The 20,991-nt window shown below is 48.6% G+C and overlaps 2 protein-coding genes across 3 annotated transcripts in view; one reads left to right on the top strand and one right to left on the bottom strand.

Annotated features, from left to right (window-relative positions):
- Positions 1-7,634, bottom strand: part of EVC2 (EvC ciliary complex subunit 2) — a 150,303-nt gene extending 142,669 nt beyond the window's left edge. The window contains exons 1-2 of the mRNA XM_024119544.2: positions 7,434-7,634; positions 546-600 (exon numbers count right to left, since the gene is read on the bottom strand). Coding sequence (XP_023975312.1) covers positions 546-600; positions 7,434-7,634 — 256 coding nt within the window. The remainder of the gene's footprint in view (positions 1-545; positions 601-7,433) is intronic.
- Positions 7,635-10,267: 2,633 nt separating this feature from the next.
- The window catches only part of EVC (EvC ciliary complex subunit 1), an 81,276-nt gene continuing 70,552 nt past the window's right edge, over positions 10,268-20,991 (top strand). For both annotated transcript variants that reach the window (XM_024119412.3, XM_024119413.3), the window contains exons 1-2: positions 10,268-10,605; positions 16,956-17,081. In XM_024119412.3, the coding sequence (XP_023975180.1) occupies positions 10,426-10,605; positions 16,956-17,081 (306 nt within the window). In that variant the 5' untranslated portion in view covers positions 10,268-10,425. The remainder of the gene's footprint in view (positions 10,606-16,955; positions 17,082-20,991) is intronic.

Below are 20,991 nucleotides of genomic sequence, written 5' to 3' on the forward strand. Positions count from 1 at the left end.
TAAGAGAATACCTCCATGCTGTTTTCACCACTAAATGTGTAATAACTTGTTACAGCAGCGAAAAGGAACTCATACACTTGGCTAATACAAACATTCTGCATTTTCTTTATCAGATGCCTTTGGGGGAATGAAGACAGACCATCTCACCCTGAATTCTGGGCTGTGCACCCAAGCTCCAACCCGCTGCTGTAGAAGGTGACACACTGCCTTGCTCTGTAAGGCACGCTGGTGAGCAGGGGGCAAGGGAGGCCGAAGTAGGAGGGCTATGGCTTTAGGGTTTGGTTCTCTCTCGTGGTCAAATCAATAAAAAATCAACCAGGGCTTCCCTGGTGGCACAGTGGTTGAGAATCCGCCTGCTGATGCAGGGGACACAGGTTCGTGCCCCGGTCCGTGAAGATCCCACATGCCGCGGAGCTGCTGGGCCCGTGAGCCATGACCGCTGAGCCTGTGCGTCCGGAGCCTGTGCTCCGCAACGGGAGAGGCTGCAACTGTGAGAGGCCCGCGTACTGAAAAAAAAAAAAAAATCAACCAAAAGAAAAACTTACCTGCAGTCAGAAAGTGAGAGCTTTCCACACTGGGCCAAATCCCATGGGGCAAGTCCTAAAAAGAGTCAAAAGGCACAAAGACATTAACAAAGAACATACTAGGAGTGGTTGAAAGCCATTTTTGTAAATGGCTCACGTGGAGAGGAGCTGCACTTTTATCCAGAAGTCTGATGTAAATCTTTCTAAGTCGATCATCCCACCAGCTTTTGAGTAGGATGATGTAACTGCATTTCTGGGAGCTGTCTAGGGAGACAGCAGAGTGTAGGGGAAATTTCATATAGTTGGACAGACCTGGGTTCAAATCCCATCTCTGCTTTTCACGAACCCCGTGATGCTGGGAGAGCCTCAAGTCTCTGAATTCCCAAGATCCTACAAGTTTTCACAGAGTGGCACATAAAACACTAGCCTGGGAGTCCGGAGAACTGGATTCGAACTGGACCATTTACTCGCTGTGTGTCCTTGGCCAAGTGTCTCAGCTTCTCTGAGCCTCAAATTCCTCCTCTGAAAAGTGTGGACCTCAAAGCCTCCTCCCAGCTTGCTTCACCTCGTTCAGGGATGAAAACTTGTCTAAATGGGGCCCAGCCAACCCCTCCACTCTACCTTTGTAAAATACTGAGCCTTGGAAAGGCCCAGACCCCACCACTATAAAATAATGATAATAAGAATTACTGTGATTATAGTGCCCTGGCTACAGCCCTTGAAGTGGGCCAAGCCCAGTCTGTTCACAGCAGCATTATTCACAATAGCCAAAAGGTGGAAGCAACCCAGTGTCCACTGATGGATGGATAAGTAAAAGTGGTCCATGTATACAATTCTACTTACAGGAGGTATGTCAAACTCATAGAGACAGAAAGTAGAATGGTGGTGGCCAGGGGCTGGGGGACAAAAGAATGGGGGGGGTTGATGATTAATGGGGACAGAGTTTCAGTTTCACAAGATGAAAAGAGTTCTGGAGATGGAAGCACAACAGTGTGAATGTATTTAACATCGCTGAACTGTTAAGAGGGTAAATTTCGTTATGTGTCTTTTGCCACAATTACAAATAAAAACAAAGAAATAAATAAAGCAGATCTGTGATTACTAGAAAGAACTCTAATATATATCAAGTAAGATCCCTAGGTCATAAAATTATGAATAATATGGTTTCATTTAATTAAAATGGCATTTTTATATGCTTAAGACATTATTATATATTTAATAATTATATTTATGTATTTATATTATCTTTATTTTTATATAAATTACAGTTAGTTTACTAGTATATATTTACATATTTACATATTTACTTACATATTTAATAACTTGAAAGTATATCTATATATATGTAGATATTTAACAATATACTTAATACTAATTATTTATACATTTAATATATAATTACACGTTTAACAATATGTAATATCATAACCACGCATTATTTTTAAAAGCCTAGAGAGGAGTATGCTGAAATCTTAGACTTTGGGTCTCGGGGACCAAGTCTGTGCACAGTAGAGGGGAGAATCCCTTGTTTCCACGCCACTTATATTGCTTCATTTCTTGTAAGAGAAGCGTGTGCCCATGTGTCATTGAAACAACAGCAATAAGGAGAACATAGACTGAGTGATGGGAACTACGCCTGTTCCTTCAGGGTCTTCCAGGCCCCCCACCCCCAATGTGAACGTTGTCCCCGAGACCCCCTCGGACAGGTGTGTGTGGCCAGGACAACCACTAATCCATAACGTGCCTTCCACAAGGTGGAAAGGGATGCCACTTCCTCAGAAGAAGAATGCCGTGTGCCAGGCACTGATGTGGATGGAATAAGTCTTTGCTGCCATCTGGCAGGAAAAGAAAATCTCCTAAGAGCATACATCCAGCCTGCGCATAGTGACCTCCTTCTAACAAGTACGGTGCAGGGGGAGGGGGTAATTTCACAGTGGAGCAACCTGGCCAGCGCTGGTCCAGCCGGGAGTTCAAGGTCAACACCAACAGCGAAACATCCCAGAAAACTTCCTCTGAATTGCTAGTCTCTACTTCTGAAATTGAAGACAAGACCATGGCATAGTTTCCAACTTATTTAATATTTCTTTCCCTTTGACTGGGAATCCACTAAAGAATCGTTATTGTCATTGTGTGTTTCATTTAAAGAAACATTTACTAATATGATCATTTTTACTGTGTGAGCAGATGTCTTTTCCCAATTTAATTCCTGGAAGCCAGGAAGAATTCCAAGCAACTCACAATTATTTGACAGTTTTCCATGTTTGTTTCCACTGGTAGAAACAGCCTTCTTAAATGTTCAACTCTTTCAAATAAATTAATAATATCTTGAATTTATGTTCATGTCTAATCTAATGTTCCCAAACTGGGATAATTTCTAGTCAGAGAAAATTCCCCAAAGCTGTTCTGTAGGACAAGGTGTTCTGTACATTATTTTTGATGTGGCTGCATATCATTATAAACATAGAAACAACAGTTTAACGTATCTTAATCTGTCTTCCTTTGATGCTCATACATTGAATATGCCTTCAGGACCATGTGGGTGTTTTTTCACTGTTATAAACTATAGTGAAATCTGAAAACAAACAAATGAAAAAAAGAACGCCAATAGCGATAAATCATGTTACTAGATGCACCAAGATGAATCCCAACAGAGGGCACCCTGCAAAATACCTGCCCAGTCCTCCTCTAAACTGCTGAGGTCCTCAAGACAAGGAAAGTGACAGCTACATGTAAAGTGGTGTCCTGGATGGGGTCCTGGGACAGAAAAGGACATTGGGTACAAAAGCTAAGGAAATCCGAATAAACTATGGACTTTTACAATAGCATATCAAGGTTAGACCATTAACTGTAATAAATGTATCTTACTAATGTAAGACACTAATAGCAGGGGAAACTGTGTATTGGGGGGAATATATATGAATTTTCTTTACCATGTGTACAATTTTTCTAAAATCAAAGACTGTTCTAAAAACTAAAGTCTGTTAACCAGAAAAGACTAGAATTCATTCGTGAGGTCTCTGGGGCAAACAGTGGTGCCACGGGGCACCCAACTCCCACACACGTCTGCCTGTACGACCCCTGCCCCTGGAACTTTCCATCCATTCTTTCACCCAGGCTTTGCCACACGGCAGGCTCTGTGGCAGGTCCCTGACCTCACCGAGGGACAGAGGTCCCCTTCCCAACAGACACTTCCACTTGAGGGGGAGGGGCAGGATCCCAGGTAGCAAATGACTCAGGAAGCCCTCAAGTGCCAGGGACCCCTGGGGACCCTTGGCTATGGCTCCCTGAGGTCTCGCCGGATCCTGGGTATCACTAGCCTAGGGGTGACTCTCTGGGGGCTCCTTGGCCACCGTGAGCAGCCTGCTCTCACAGACACCACACCAACTGCCAGTCGATACCCACCTTCTACATCCAGCCTTCCCCTCCCTGGTGATCCCCTTCTCCAAGATGACACAGCTCCTGACAAGGTCACCAGGACCTCTACAAGGCTTAAGTTCACAGCCAGTCCTCCATCCTTATTGCACACAAATCACCAGCAGCATTTGGTATGTGAGTGTATTAGCATCCTATGGCTACTGTAACAAATCATCACACACTGAGTGGCTGAAAACAAACACATGTTTATTACTGTACGGTTCTGGAGGTTAGGAGTCTGACATGGGTCTCACTGAGCTAAAATCAAAGTGTCTGCAGGGCTGCATTCTTCTCTGGAGGCTCTGGGTAAGCCTCTTCCAGCCTCTAGAGGCAGCCCACACTCCTTAGCTCACGGCCCCTCCCTCCATCTGCAAAGCCAGCAGCAGTGGATTGAGGCCTCCCAGTGCATATCCCTCTGACCTTCCAATGTCACATCTTCTGACTCTCTCCTGCCTCCATCTTCCATTTTTAAGGACCCTTGGGATTACCCTGGGACCACCGGGATGTTCCAAGATAACCTCCCTTGTATAAGGTCAGCTGATTAGCAACCTGAACACCATGTGCAATGTTAATCTCCCTTTGCCATGTGATGTAATACACTCACAGGTTCCAGGGATCAGGATGTGAACATCCTTGGGGAGCCCTCTCTCTCTGAAATACTTTCCTCCCTTGACCTGCGGGTCACAGTCTTGGTCCTATCTCCTTTGCTGGATGCCTGGCCCTGGTGTTGCTCCAGGCCTCTGCCCTAAGGCCTCACTCTTCTCAAACGAAAACATACTTACTCCCAAGGGGAACTCAGCCAGGCCCTGTGGGGTTAAAGGCCTGTGTACACTGTCCACTCCTCGATATAGATCTCCAGCTCAGATTCCTGCCCCAGATCAAGACTCACCCATCCACCACTCTCCTGGACATCTCTACCTGGATGCCTCATAGGTATGTCAAACTCAACAAGACCAAATCAGAATTCCTGGCTGCCTCTGAGGTTTCTGCATATTAGCTAATGGTATCTCTAGTCTCTATCTGCTCAGGCCCAAGTCCTTGGTTTCATCCTTGACTCCTCTCTTCCTCTCTCTCAACCCACATCCAATCCCAGCAAATCCCCTAGCTCTACTTTCAAAATATATCCCCAATCCACAACTTCTCAGCAGCCCTCCACTAACCTCCCCCCATTTCACCTCCATCATCTGCCTGGTCTCCCACATGCCTCCCCTCTTGGTTTTTCTTTCCACCTCTGCCCTCTATCCTCTATTCCCACACCTGCCATGGGGATGCTTTAAAAAGACGAGTCAGAGCAAGTCACTTTTCTACTCAAAACTCACCCATGGCTTCCATCTAACTCAAAATAACAGCCAGTCTTAACCGTGGGCCACAGGGCCTTTCCTGATCTGGCCCCTCCTCATCCTCTCGCTTTACCTCCTCCCACTCCTCCCTTCTCCCCCCACCTCTACTCAGGCCACACCAGCCTCCTTACTGGTCCTGGGCCACACTAAGCACTTCCCACCTCTGGCCTTTGTCCTCACTATGATCTCACTCTGGAAAGTTTTTCTCCAGAAGCACCCATGCCCCTCCCTCATTCCATCCAAGGCTCTGCTCAACTGTCATCTCCTAAAAGCACCTTCCCTGACCACCTTGTCTAGACAGCGCTCAAGGTCATCTCTGCCAGTCCACTTTGCCCACTGTATTTCTCTCTACAGCCTGACCACCAACTGCCACACTATAGATTAACAGCATTTAGTGTCTTTCTCCTGCCCCAAGAATGCAGGTCCAAGAGCAGAGACTGTCTTCTTCCCTTGTATCTCAAGCACCCAGAACAGTCTGGCACCTAAAGGGCCTTCCATAAACACTCAGAAGCCTCTTGTCCACTCAAGCCTTCACCGTTTCTCTCCTTCTGACAAACTTCCAATAGCACTTTCTGGGATGATGGAAATGCTCTATGGTCTGGGCTGTCCAATATAGGAGCCACTAGCACATGGGGCCATCGGGCACCTGAAACGTTTAAATTCAAACAGCCACAGCGTGGCCGGAGCCAATGTACTGGACACAACAGTTTTAGAACAACTGGGAAACAGTTGCAAACTGGCTGTAAGCTAGCCCTTTGCAGGAGGGGAGAGAGAATAAGTTAACGTGAGCATTTGGGTTCCAGTTTTCAAAGCACTCTTTTGTAGAGCCTAGCAACAAGCATCCATGTAAATGTTCTGGCATTGGCTTCCCAAAGGAAAGATCAGGTGAGGACAGGTGAGTGAGCTCTGAACGTGGGGGGCCATTGTGAGAGCACAGGACAGGCCTGGGGGCTTGGCTCCCTGGGCCTTGGCTTTCTCATCAGCAAAATGGGCCAGATACTTCCCACCACACCAGACAGGAGCAAGTGAAAGGACCTTGTGAAAATGTTCATCACGAGCTTTATAAAAGCTCAGTAAATTGACACAGCATTATTACTTTGTCTTCTCTAGTGAAAACCTAAGAACTAATCATAGACAGTGAAGGGAATCTCATTTAAGAGACCGAAAAATCTGTAGCAAGTGTAGCAGGCACCCTGGGATCTACAGGTAGAAAACTCAACAGGACAAGAGGAGCAGGGCCCTGGGGGAGGGCTGGGAGGACCACAGGGCAGCGATGGGCCAGACCACTGGACAGACATTCCTGGGAATAGAAGCCTGGATTTGCAACAGGGGTCAGGGTGGAAAGGGGATATAAGTGGCGAGCGGGGGGCGGGGTAGAGTGGTCAGGTGTATACCGTGGACAGGTCACCTAGAGGTGGGGGGAGGAATGGGCAGAAAATTAGGGTGTGAGGGTGACCCAGAGGAAACAACCATCAAAGGCCAGAGGCTGAGGGGTGAGGACTGAACCTAGTGGATGCAGCCGGGTGGGCGAGGGAGTGGGGAGCAGACATCAGAACTGATTAGGAGGAAAAGGCAGGGGGACTGGTGACCAGATTTGGCGGAGGGAGAGGGGAAATCTAGGGTGGCAGCCAGAGCTCTGTGCCCTCCCAAGTTAGGGACCACGCAGGAAGGGGCAGGGTGAAGTAGAAAGTGGCTAAATTTGCAGTCACAGAAAACCCCAGCAATAGTGCCTTTTATCAACTGCTACACTCTCCCGAAGCACTCACCTGTGTAAGATGCTCTACCTACATTCCTGAGCTCATCTAAACTCTCACATCGACCCTCTGGGGTGGACCCTGCAATAGTTACAGATCGGGAGACGGAGGCAGGAGAAGTGAAGCTACCTGCCCTAGGTCACAGAGCTCTTAGGCTGCTTAGGGGGATCGACCCGGCCTCTGGCAAGGTCCAAACCCACAGCCACCAGCCACACCGCTGTCTCCACCTTTCCAGGGAGTTTTCTGGCCACAAGCGGAAAGGAACACGCGTTGCATCCTACTCAGATCCCGCCCTCTCTTTAGGGTAATTTCCCTAACCCGAAGGGGCCTCCCCACCGCGGGTGCAGGGTGAAGCCAAACTTCCCAACTCAGTCCCGAGACTGGGGGCGGGCCCTCCTTACCTTCGCGGTCTGCTCGGGCCCCACCCCGGGAGCCGAGCAGGGATCCAGGGGAGGCTGGGCGCCAAGGGGGCGCCGGAGGTGACCCGGGTCCGCGGGGGGCCGGCCTCGGTCCCCGGACCCCGCGGGCAGCGCCAGGGCGGCAGCCAAGAGGCCCCCGGCCAGCACCCACGTGGCGCGCCCCCGCGCGCCCGCCGAGCCCATCGCCAGCCAGGGACGCGAGACCCCAGACGTGGCGGGGGAAGGCCGAGTTGGAGCAGCTTCCGGACCCCAGGCCCGCCCCGCCGCCGAGCATGCTCAGTGAGAGCCTCCGCGGAAAGTTTTCTGGATCAGACACAGGCATCTGGGGCTTGGCGGGACCTGAGGAGGCTGAGGACCAAGACCGGCGTGGGCGGGAGGGAGCCAGGCTGGCGCGGCGGGCGCTCGGCGGCCACACTTGAGTTTGATCGCGCCCCAGCCGGGGGCTCTACCAAAATCAGACTGGGTGACCCCTGCTTCCAAAGATTTCAGGGGCTCCAAGTGCCCCTCCGTTAATGCCTCCTCCGTTCAGAGAACGGAGTTTCAGCTCAGACTCACCTCCTCCAGCAAGGCTTCTCTGACACACACACACCCTGCTGAATCCGGAGTCTGTCCAGGCCCACCAGCCCCCTGTTAGAGAACTGTGAAACTTTTGGAGAGGCAGGGTCACGGGGATACAGGACGGCAAGGAGAGGGGCTGGGAGGGAAAAGGCAGCTCAGAGGCTAGAGAGGAAGGCCACTGTTCACGTCCTGTTGGGTTCTGTTCAACCCAGTGAGGTTCCCACTGTGTGAACCCTTGCTGTGGATGAGCCCTTGGACATGTCCAAGAAGCCACCTTCACATTCCCGCAGGTGGGAGGGGTGGGCAGGTAGTCAGGACAGCCACTGGGGGACCTCTCTGGGGAACCAAAAATAGGGGAGTTGGTGTCTGGAGCCAGGAGGCAGCAGCTGAGCAAACTCCCAGAACTCTCCATGGCAGCAGGGCTATTACTACCCTGGGCCCGCAGCGACAGCTTACACCTCTTCACCCTCCTGCAGCCTTCCTGCAGGGCAGCCTGTCATGCTGTCTGCAGCCTCAGGCCAGGAAGCCTGGCACCTGTGCTCCTTCTTACCCTGCCCCTCCAAGGACCGTCCTTTCCTGACTTGACAGGGACAAGACAGTGGGGTTTGGGAATCTGAGAGTTTATTAGCCAAGCTTTCCGCACAGGGTATACTGTCCTTGGGGGTACACAGCATGTGCCAGGAGTGAGACAAGGCCAAAGACTAAATGCTAGCATATTGCTGGAGCATTAATTCTATTAGTGAGAAATGTAAAGGATGATTTCGATATGCAACCAATTTTATAATAAAGTAAGATGCAAAGAACACTACATTTTAAGAAATAAAAGCCTGAGTATCCAAAGAAATAGCCAGCATAAAGCAAGAATTTCTGATTATTGCCCTCATACATGTTCTCAGGAGCCTTGGAGATGCTCCTAAGGAAACATTTAAGAAGCACCGCATGGCAGAGAGTGTGAGTCCTGAAACCAGACAGACACGGGTGTGAATATATGTGCCCAATTTCCTATTGCAAGACCTTGAATGAGCCACTTCTCCTGTCTGGCTGTCAGTTTCTTCACCTATAAAAAGTAAATCTAGATAATAGTTCCCATCTTGCCAACTTGGAAGGAGTGAAGAGGAAATGATGGAAAAAGCCGGAAACCTGAGCTGGACGTCCAGGTCAAAGACACAAAACCCCTCTCTGGATCCCCAGAGATCCCCATGGTACCCCTGCTCTGGCCCTCACAGGGAATTAAGCTCCAAAGGGTAGGGGTGTGAGGGCATTCGTGCGCGCCTGTGTGCACATGCACGTGTGTGCGTGTGTGTGTGTGCGTGTGTGTGTGTGTGCGTGCGTGTGTGTGTGTGAGAGATCCCCATGGTACCCCTGCTCTGGCCCTCACAGGGAATTAAGCTCCAAAGGGTAGGGGTGTGAGTGCATTCGTGCGCGCCTGTGTGCACATGCACGTGTGTGCGTGTGTGTGTGTGCGTGTGTGTGTGTGTGTGTGTGTGTGTGTGTACCCCAGCACCCAGAAGGAAAGCTAGCATCAGTAAATGTTGCTTAAAGAAAGAACAGTTGCTGAATTCTTCTGCCTATCTCCCCACACAGCCATGAAATCCTCACTGGTGGACCTTGTCTGGTTGGTGGCTGCCCTGGTGCTGGTTCAAACAGCAGGGTCTCTGGAAATGCTGAGTGAATGAATGACCACGCAGCATCTCCTGGCTAGCAGGGGCTGAGTGTAATAATCTCCTTACACGTAGTCTTAGAGGAAAGAATTGACCATCCTGGAAGAAAACAGTATTCAAACAGGAGTCTGCAGGCAAACAAGTTCAGAGGCAAGGCCGGACTGTGCGGTCCAAAGGGGGCCAATTGGTAGAGGTCAGGAGCAAGGCTGAGTCAGACTCGCAATGTATCTCTTAGTGCTGACCCCGATCCTCATCAGGAGGAAGGGTGCACAATAGTGCCCATCTCCGAAGGTTGTTAAGAAAGTTACTCGGATCATCAGGCTAAATGCTTAACAAATCCTAAGCACTCAATAAACAACCGAGCAAAACCCTCCTCCCTGGCTGTGGTCCCCTCCCCCTCTGGAAGTCAAGAGGCCCTGCAAAACGAGCCTCCTCCCAAAAGGTCCTTCTGGCTGAGAAGCACGCCTCTGGCCGGGCATGCTCAGTGCAAAGGCAGGGCTGGAGGCGGGGGTGGTTCCAAGTTTTGGGCGGAGGGTGCAGGCTCCTCCCTCCGGCTGGGCAGCGCCGGGAAGCAGGAGGGGAGCTGGAGGAAGGAGGCTGCACAGGCCGGAGGAGTCGGCGGAGCGCGCCGTGCCCCTGGCCCGCCGGGGAGCAGGTCCACTGACGACCTGGCGTGGATGGAGCTCCGAGCGGCGGGCGGGGGCAGCGCGCGGCGGCGGGTGGGATGCGGCGGGCCGGCCGCCTGAGCACCCCCGATGGCCCGTGGCGCGGCGACCTGCGGGAGCGACGCGCGGCTGCAACTGGGCCGGGACGCGGTAAGGCCGGCGCCCGCGCTGCTGGTCCCCGCCGTGCTGCTGGGCACCGCACTCGGCCTCGGCCTCGGCCTCGGCCTCTGGCTCGGCTGCCGCGCCGCCCGCCCGCGTCCGCCGCACCAGGTGGGTCGGCCGAGCGGGCAGCCGGGGTGTGGGGCGCGGGGGCGCGGTCTTCCTCGGCCCTGTGGTCCGGGTTTCCAGCCCCCTTCTCTGAGGCCATTTGAGCGTGATCTTGGGCATCGCTCGCAAAAGGTCTTGCCCTGGGGGATTCCCCTTCTGCTCCGGGAGGCGGCTGGAGACAGTGATTTCAGAGGGGGCCGGCCAAGTGACAGAAGGGCTCTGGCTTGGAGTTGCCCCGAAGTGTCTGCTCCATCTGACAACGCTGTGTGACCTTAGCTGATGAAGGCCTCCAGGCCTCAGTCTCCTCATCTGTAGCACTAAGCGTTTGGACTTACGGGCGGAGCTCAGCGTGGTGGACAGGAGGGCAGGGGATTTCCCTGCCCCTGGATGTCCATTCTGCTTCCTTGCTGTGTGCATTACCCGCTTAGCTCCTCTTGAGTCCCAGCTGCTACATCAGCATGCATTCAACATTCGACCACACAGCAAGAGTTTGCTGAGCACCTTCCACTGCCAGGCATGGCCTAGGGGCTTAGACACCACATCAATGTACAGGATAAACCCTGCTCCTGCCCCTGGAGGTTCACAGCCTCTGGATGGACAGATTACAAGTAAACACTTGATTATGACACAGCCCCATCATGAGTTCTGTGATGGGGAAATGAAAATGCTAGCATTTATTGAATTCTGGCCACACTTTCTACCTGAAAATGATCTCATTGACTCTGCAAAACAGCTTGTGAGCTTGTTCCATTCATGTCCCCATTTTGCAGATGAGGAAACTGAGGCACAGAGAGATTAAAATAACTTGCCAAATGACAGGCGTGTGTGTCTAACCCCAAAGCCACTGTATAGGAGGTGGATGGGATTGGTCACAGGTGGCTGCCTGAAAGGGATTAATGGATGCTTCATATGGCAGTTGTTGTTAAGGAATCGGATGTTGTGTGGAGGTATCGGGCATACAGCAGGCATTCCATCAGTGGTGGTGTGATCACTGTTTTAGATCCATGCAGCTTTGACCTCTTTGAGGGATGAAGTCTGGTGGGATCTGAGATAAGGTGGTGTGGTTTTGTTCCCCCATTCCTGGCCCACATGAGAAGGGGATGCATCCAGCAGATGTAAGCATCTCACGTGGCAAGTGAATTCAGGGGCGTGTCATGCTGCAAAGGGGTGATAAAAGTTGAAATTAACATAGTGCAAGATGCTTATAGGTAAGTTTGAGGTTGTCACATCCCGCTGGTCCTGGGTGCCAGGCCCCTTGCCAGGAGTTTGTGGGCATTTGTTTCTATATTCTCACTTCAAGCCTTTGAGTGGGGGGACTGTCAGCCTCACTTTCCAGGTGAGGACATCTAGGCTCTGCAAGGTTGTTCTCTGTCCAGGGTCACATGATGAATGAACAGTGGCTGGACTTCAACTGCAGTCTGTCTGAACCCCTAAGTCAGAGTGTTTAGTCATCCGCTACCTGGTAAGATGGCAGTTAGTATCTGTCTTAGTCTGGGCTGCTATAACAAAAATACCATCAACTGGGTAGCTGATAAATAACACAAACTTATTTCTCACAGTTCTGGAGGCCAAGAGTCCAAGATCAGGGTGCCAGCATGGTTGGGTTCTGGCTAAGGTCCTCTTCCAGGTTGCAGATGACTGACTTCTTGCTGTGTCCTCATATGGCAGAAGGGACAGGGGAGCTGCTGGGGCCTCTTTTATCAGGTCACTAATCCCATTCATGGGGGGCTCCACCCTCATGACCTAATTACCTCCCAAAGGCCCCACCTCCAAACACCATCACCTTGGGGGTTAGAATTTCAACACATTAACTGAGAGGGAAAGGGACACGAACATTCAGACCATAGAGTAGCCCATTTCGCAGCTGAGTAAGCTGAGGCTGACAGAGACTCACCAAGCTGTCCGGGTTTGCACAGCTGGTCGGTCACAGCTGCACTAGTCCAGTTGAGGGTGGTGGTGGCTCAGACCATGTTTGTAGCTATGGAGGGGGCTCTGGCTCAAAGGCAGGGCTGATTGGATTTTCTGATGGTTTGGATGTGACCTTTGTAGCACTCCTTTCTAAGTGTCCTCCTTTCCTCCGTCTCCCACCTCTAGTTTCTATTTCTAAAATAGAAACAATATGACTGTCCAGGTTAAAAACCTCCAGTGGCTCCTGGTTACCTACACAAGATCATGTCCAGTTTCCTCGCATGGTATATAAGGCGACTGGCCTTCCCTGGGACATGGGCGCCCATGCATCCAGCCACCCAGAATCCCCTTGATCCCCAGATGTTGCTGCACTTCTGCACATCTGTTCTTTGCCTCTTGTCCCACCCATCCTTCAGGACCCAGAAAGAAAACCATGTAGGGAAGTGTTCCCAACCTCATGCTGGATCAGACACTTCCTCCCTCTTGGGTCCCGGGCACTCTGTTCTCCTCCTGTGGTCCAGGTCACCCAGCTCATAATTCTGTCTTGCACCACTTTCCCTTTGTGGTTTCTGTTTTATTTTGTTTATTAGTTTTATTTATTTCATCATTAAAACTTTTTTTTTTGCATCAAAGTTACACATGCACATAATTTAAAATGTTCATTTGCAACCATTTCCCACTTTTCAGAAGCCATCTTGTTCGACTCTTGTTCAGCTGGCTATTTTGGTCATTTACTTCTAAATAACCTGCTGACATGGCTGCTTGACTTCCCACTGCAGAAGTGTGGAGTGATTTAGCTCTCTTTTCTCCCCTCCTTCATATTTACACCCTCTCCATCCACCATCACCACCTCCCTATGTGGTTATGGGGTAATTTTGGTGAAATCAGTATTTGGTGTTTTCGCTATTACAATTCTGTAAACATAATTCACTGTCAGCCAAGGATCCACTGTACTTATGATTACTTTCCTTTTTTGCACAATACTTTGTTTTCCCTGAAATTAATAATTACCCATTTTTTTCATTTGCTTAGATTCTGTGTACTTATCATCTGTTTAACAGTAAACTTTCCCCCATTTGTCTACATTTTCTTTCAAGATATTTGAATACATTAGGTATTTGATCAGTTTTATCTTCTAGGAAAACTTCTCTCCCAGAAAGCTTCTGAACTCTCCAATATGAGCTGGTTGCCTCTAGACCGTTGCTATTCTCATAGTGAACCAGAGCAATCTCATCAGCGTCACCTGGGAGCTTGTTACAAATGCCAGTTCTTGGGCCCCACCCCAGACTCACCGATGAGAATCTCTGGAGGTGGGTCCAGCAAGCTGTTGTTTAACAAGCCCTCTCATGGTCTCTCTGTTCTTAAAGTTCGAGAAACAGCTGCTGTAGGCTTTTGCTGTCACCATTGGGACCTCTTGGGGCCATCATGCTGGAACTTCTTCACCTCTCTTCTGGGTTGGACCCTCTTTCAGGATCTCCTACACCGTCTTTATTGGCTAATTTCCTCATTTGGATGGAACACATCCTCCAGTAGCTTTCTGAGAAAAGGATAGGTGGAAGTTCTTTTGAGAATTTATATGTCTGAAAATATCTTTTTTCTATCTTTATACTTAATTTGGTTAGAGTAGTTAAGTTATAGAATTCCAGGTTGGAAGTAATTTTCCCCCAGAATTTTGAAGGCATTTTCTCCATTTGTCTTTCAATTTCCATTGTTGATGTTGAGAAATCAGGTTGTATTCTGATCCTTGATATTTTGCATAGTATCTCTTTTTTTTCTTCTGTTCCTCAATAGAATCTTAAAGGATCTTTTCTTTATTCCCAGTATGTGAAATGCACCAGGATGGGTCTTGGTGGAAATCAAATGCTGGTTATTGTGCTGTGCATTCAGAAGGCCCTTTCAATCTAGAAATTCATTTTCTTGATTTCTTTAATGACTCTTTTCTTTCTCTATGTTCTGTTGCTTCTTTCAGGAACTCCTATCAGTTTTTGGTTAAATTGGGCCTCTAATTATCTTCCTTCTCTCCTATTTGTGATCTCTTTGTCTTTTTATGCTGTTTTTTGGGAGACTTTTCTCAACTTTATACTTGTACTGAGTTTTTCATATTCTTAATTTTCAAGTGTTCTTTTTGTCCTCAGAATATTCTGTGTTTTTACTAGCCTGTTCTTATTTTGTGACTGTAAAATCTTCTCTTATCTCTCTGAGGATATTATAATTGTTTGTTTTTAGTTTTCTTTTCCCCATGCAGTGTCTATTTCCTGCCTGCTTTTTCCTTTCGTTTGTTTTGGGGTTTGTCTTTCATATTAGAATCTGTCCTGAAATGGCTGGTGACCCTTGATCTCCTGGCCATTTTTAATTGGGGAGCAAAAAATCTGATACTCCTCCTTGGGTGACTGAGGTTTTTCTCCTGGAGTCTTTACTGTACAGTGATTGGACCAGGTGCTTCCCTGCAGAAGCCTTGTGCTGGTCAGCTATGGCTGCTAAACAAACAACCCCCAAACCTCTGGCTTCATCTAACCTTGCCTACCCTACCCCCAACTGCTCCAGACACATGGGCTTCCCTGGACATGCTGAGCATGCTTGTGCCTCAGGGCCTTTGCACTTGCTGTGCCCTCACCCTGAAATGCTTGTCCCTGTGATATCTGAATGGCTTGCTCTCTCACTTCCATCAAGTTTCTTTTCAAATGCCACCTTGTCCAAGAGGCCTTCCCCTCCCATCACTCTCCATTCCCCCATCCTCCATTGATTTTCCCTATAGCACTTATACCTCCAACACACTATATATTTATTTCTTTGTTTTCTTATGTCTCTCTTCTGTCACTAGAATGTAAACTCCATGAAGGCAGCAGCTTTGTTTGTTTTGTTCATTATTCCCAGTGACTAGATTAAGGCTTGACACTGAGTAGATGCTCTGTAATAGTTGGTGACTAACTCAGTGACAAACTGGTGATATATCCTCAGTTCAAGAGTATAACCATGAGCAGCCAGTGGTCAAAGAGAGGCTTGATAAGTGTCTCTGGCATAATAGGATTTTCAATACAGTAGATAATTATGTTCTATAAAATCAGTGCAAACGTAGGATTAGCAAATACTGAAGCATTGCTCCCAGGGGAGATGCAGGGTTTTGTTTGTACAAGATCCTGGTCACAGTATTTTCATTAACCAATCAATACGTGTGTTTATGTGTGTTTCTGTTTAAAGATGCCTCATTTAACATGGTTGATTCATTAACCTTGAACTCACAGCCAATAGCACTGTAACTCATGCCTGAACAAAGCTTATCTAATACATACATTTTCTCCATAAGGCACATCACAGTCTTCTTGTCCTTAGAAACACTAGACAGCACTTAGGGGTCATTTTCAACAAAATCACCAACAAAAATGCTAAAAAAGAATGGTACCAAGTAGAACATGGAAAGGACACTTGTTTGCAGTATGAGCTGAGACAAGAAAGTAGAGTGTGGCCTTGTTCAATCTCATTTGGAAACTGCACATCAGGCAATTCACATTTTTCACATTTCTGCTCGTGTCCAGGAAGGACCGCAAAAGCACCCCAAGTGTTGGTTTGGGGGATTACAAATAGATTTACCAAGTAGGCAAATTTGCAGATACAGAATCTACAAATAATGAGCATCAACCGTAGCTCACAACAGAAACCATTCTATAGTTTAAGGTTACCTAAGATATTTTCTTAAAAATTATCCAATCACATTATAGGAAGTAACAGGAATTTTAATATTTATGTGTCCTTCTCCATGTTAAGCTGTTACCCCACCCCAAGGAGCTCACAGGCTACAGGAGCTGGGGAAGTGGGGACCAACTCAGAAAAACAATGGAATGAGCTATTTTAAAATTAATTAATTAACTAATTAACTGATTTATTTTTGGCCACGTTGGGTCTTCATTGCTGCATGCGGGCTTTCTCTAGTTGCAGCGAGCAGGGACTACTCTTCGTTGCAGCGCATGGGCTTCAGTAATTGTGGCATGCGGGCTCAGTAGTTGTGGCTCGTGGGCTCAGTAGTTGTGGCTCGTGGGCTCTAGAGTGCAGGCTATAGTAGTTGTGGTGCATGGGCTTAGTTGCTCTGTGGCATGTGGGATCTTCCTGGCCCAGGGCTCAAACCCATGTCCCCTGCGTTAGCAGGCGGATTCTTAATCACTGCACCACCAAGGAAGCCCTGGAATGAGCTTTGATCCGAGTATTGCCTCCAGGTCCTGAGGACACGCTAAGATGGGGCTTTGGGGCTTGTCAGGAGGGTGACACCTGGACAGTCTTGAAGGATGTGGACCTGACTCCAGGTGGAGGGAAGCACTGCACACAGAGGGCCAGGCCCGGAGCAGAGATGAGCAGCCGTGATGGCTGGGGGTGGGGAGTTGATGGCTAATGTCACAGGGGCACTAGGCTGACCAATTTCAATGTGTTCCCCCCACCCCACCTTTGGATTTTAGAAAGATGACTCTCAGAGTCTGCTCAAGAACTTGGAGCCTAACGTTCAGACCCCTCCGGAAACCGGCTCCCCATCCAGGAGGAGGAAGAGAGAAGCACCGACTTCAAAGGATGAGGAGGCTCTGAACGTAAGCTGGGTGTTTGGGGTGCATTGGAAGAGACTCAGGTTGGGTGTCCCGTTCCCTACCTGGATTTCATCCAGAGGAGCCCCAACAGATCTCATGTCCCAATAGGCTTCTTTTTGAGGTATAATTTACATAGAAAAAATGCACAGATTTTAAGCTTACAGTTTAATGAGTGACAAGTGTATACACCCCTGTAACCAAGACCCCAATCGGGAACGTTCCTTTACTCCGGGAAGTTCTTCTCTAGTGCCCCTTTCATAGGCAGCCACTGCTGTGATTTCCATCGCCATGATTGGTTTTGCTGTTCTAGAATTTTACATGAATGCAACCACATGCTTTCCTGTGCCTGCTGATCCAGGTCGTCGTTGCACTTGTCATTTGTCCCTTTTAATTGCTCATCCTGCTGTGGGGATGTGTCACGGTGTGGGTTGTTGCCAGTGCTTGGCTGTTCTGAACAAGGCTTCTGTGAATGTTTGTAAGTTTGTTTTCATTTTGTTTTATTTCTTTTAAGTAAATATCTAGGAGTGGGAGTTCCGGGCCTCTGATGGAGATGTTAAAAGATGGATGCTCCCTGTACCTTCCTTGTTGCTCCTCTCCTCACTCCATCCAGCCTGAATCAGCCCATAGGGCGTCGCTTCCTGCATAAGCTCCATGGGTGGAGAGGGCGCTTCTTCCAAAGATGTGTTCTTTCTAGTCACTTCCTGCTCCCTAGAAAGGACCAGACTCCAGTCATTTGCCCATTTGACTCCAGCCTCAATTGCCCAAAGGTGAATATAGATATCTAGGTAGGTAGGTAAGTAGGTAGGTAGGTAGGGGGGGAGAGAGAGAGAGAGAGAGAGAGAGAGGGAGAGAAAGAAAGAGAGAGAGGTGCTGGGAAAAGGGGAAAGATTGGAACCAAGTTTCTTACTTAGCATCTACTGATTCCAGGCATTTTCACATGTCATTTTTGAGTCATGTAAACACTCATGTGAATTCTCTCATGCAATCCTCTCAGCACCCCATGATGTAGACCTTGTTTATTTGCCCATTTTCCAGATGGGGAAACTGAGGCTCGTGGAGCCAGGTCACTGTCCTCAGTCACGTAGCTGAGATTTGGGCCTGGGGGCGTTCAGCTCCTGCCCGGGAGGGCTGCTTTCCCACACGCCGCAGCCTCTGACACTCAGTCATGTTCTGCAGCTTCTGCTTACCAAGCAAGGAAAGTGTGTTGGGTATTCTAAAACAAATTTCACCAAAAAGTTAGAAATGAATAGGAAAAGCTTCTAATTAAGCTGAAAATTCAGTGTTCGAGTCACCCCCCTGTCTGTACTTCCCAAGGGTTCTGGAGACAGGGCTTCCCTTCCCCACGCTGGGCCAGACCCCATGGAGCAATCAGCTGCCCTCCCAGGGCTGAGACATGGGGAGCTGGAGAGGAAGAGAGAGCGCCTGGCTGTTCCCGGAGATGAGTCCTCACTTCCTTGTCTGTGCTGTGTGTCTCGAGCTCACACTCCCAGCCTCTCTGTTTCCAGGTGCTTGTCTTTCCATGTGTGTCTGTCTATGTGTGTATCAGTGCATCTCACTGCGTGTCCATCTCTGTTTTTGGTGTCTCTCTCCATGTGCGTCTCTGTGGGCCTGTGTGTGAGAGTGTGACACTGTGGCTTTGTGATGTCTCCCTGTCTTAGTTTCTCTCTCTCCCTCATCTATCCCTATGCCTCTGTTCCTCTCACCCCATAGGATTAAAACCCTGCTCACAGCAATGAAAACATACGTCCACGCAAAAACATGTGCACAAATGTTTCTGACAGCCCTAATCACAATAGCCAAAACGTGGAAACCCAAATGTCCATCAGCCGATGAATGAATGAACAGAATATGGTCCTTCCATACAATGGAATACTGTTCAGCCACAAAAACAACATGAGTGAAACTTGAAAATAGTATGCTAACTGAAAGAAGCCAGTCACAAAAGACCACATGTTATAGGATTCCATTCATCTGAAATGTCCAGAACAGGTAAACTTACAGACACCAAAAGTAGAATGGTGGTCGCTTAGGGTGGGGTGGGGAATGGGAGGGGTAGGGGTAATAGCTAAAGGGTACAGGTTTCCTATTGAGATGATAAAGATGTTCTAAAACTGACTGTAGTAATGGTTGCACATATCTGTGAATATACCGAAAAGTATTCAATTTACATGGTTCAATTGCATGAATTATATGTCAATAAACCTATTTGAAAAAAAAAAAACCCTTCTCACAGAGAGGGCAGCCTCATATATGATACAAACAACGTTGGCTTTGGGATCCAGAATCCTAGAACCCAGCTCTACCACCTGTGTGCTGTGTGATGTTGGGCAAGAGACATAACCTCTCTGAGCCTCAGGGTTCTCAGCTTTGTGTTAACAGTAGTGGTGGCGGCCCCACAGGGTCACCCATGAATCCACTCTGTGAACACTCCTACCACAGAATGAGTCAGTCTTTGCAGGGGAGCCAAGTCTCTCCACCTCCTCAGAAGTCTAACCCATTTCTTCCACCTAGTAATGTTTTACCTGTTAAAACATTAGCTGTGCCTCGCCAATGCCCATTATCAAGCTAATAATTGCCAAGAGTTAAGTTAAAGATCTGCCTTTTCCAGTAACCAGCTTGCCAAAATGCCCCTGCCTTCTGCAGGCTGAGCTTGTCAAGGAATGAGGGCAGGGCTGATTTTGACAGGGCAAGTTGAGCTGTAACCCTGACATCCTCCAATGCCCAGAAAACCAAGGCATTTGGGGTCCACGCCACTCCTTGCATGAACTCTGTTTTGATAAATAGCTCTTGTTAGTCACAAACAAACAAAATTCCAGAAGGCTCTGAGGCATGGCACTCCCCAGCCTCCTCCTGTCCTTTGGCTGTGGAGGAGGGAGGGTGCATACCTCCCCTCTGGAGGTATTTGTGCATTTGCCGAAAAGAGCACCTTTTGTCAGAGAGTGAAATGGCTTTTCTTTTCCTACAATTACGTTTTAGCTAATTTTCTGAATAATCGCACTGCTTCAGCTGAAGAAGTTTTACATTGTAAATTTGCACTACAGCCAATTTTCTGAATAATTGTGTTGCTATGGTTGGGGAGATCAGACTTTGGAGGACTTCTGAACTTAATAAGAAGAGCTGTGAAAAACTAAAAACAGCCCAGGCTCCCGGTTCCTAGGTTCTGCTTCTGTCCATCTCAGGTGGACCCCTGCGACTATAATCTTTGCTTCCTATATTATGTTTTTCCCCTGAAATGCAATGTTTGTTTGGTGTCTCCTCTTTAGAAGATGCACTCCTGGAAGGCAGAGACCAAGCCTTCCTCTCATTTTCTACCCCTTTCATTCCATCCTTTCTTTTCACCTCTGTTTGGAAGAAGTTTAAAAATGCACAGTGCTCTTTCTGCTTTTGCATCATTCCTTGAAAAAGTGTGTTTCCACTGGACCATCAGCCAGGGCCGGCTTCATAGGTGGACATGCCCTTTGGTCACACAGACCCCGTGCCCAGTCGCCACGCCCCCTTCTCCCCCCAGCCAGTTTCTGGACTCTGCTGTCTTGAAATTCTTAATCATTTTGACTAAGACCCACCCTCCCCGCCGCTGTTTTCATTTTGCACGGGGCCCCACAGATTATGTCACCCGTTCTGAAGTCAGCTTTTTTAGTCTTACTGCCACGCTTTGCTGTTGTACCAGTCCCCCAGCTAAGAGAGTGGGACTGGCTGCTGGGAGCTGGGGACAGGCCTTGCTCTGCTCCCTCAGATCCAAGGAAAGCCAGGAAGGGTTTTAAGCCAGGAAGTGATGGGAATTGTATGTTTTTTGATGGCCACGGGGGGAGAATGGATTGGAAAGTGTCCACCTCTGAGCCTTCCTTTGCCTTTCCATAAAATGGGCCTGATCATGATAGCACCAACCTCCCCAAGCTGACTGTTGTGTGATAAG

This window comes from Physeter macrocephalus, chromosome 7 (genome assembly GCF_002837175.3).
Source record: "Physeter macrocephalus isolate SW-GA chromosome 7, ASM283717v5, whole genome shotgun sequence".
NCBI lineage: Eukaryota > Metazoa > Chordata > Mammalia > Artiodactyla > Physeteridae > Physeter > Physeter macrocephalus.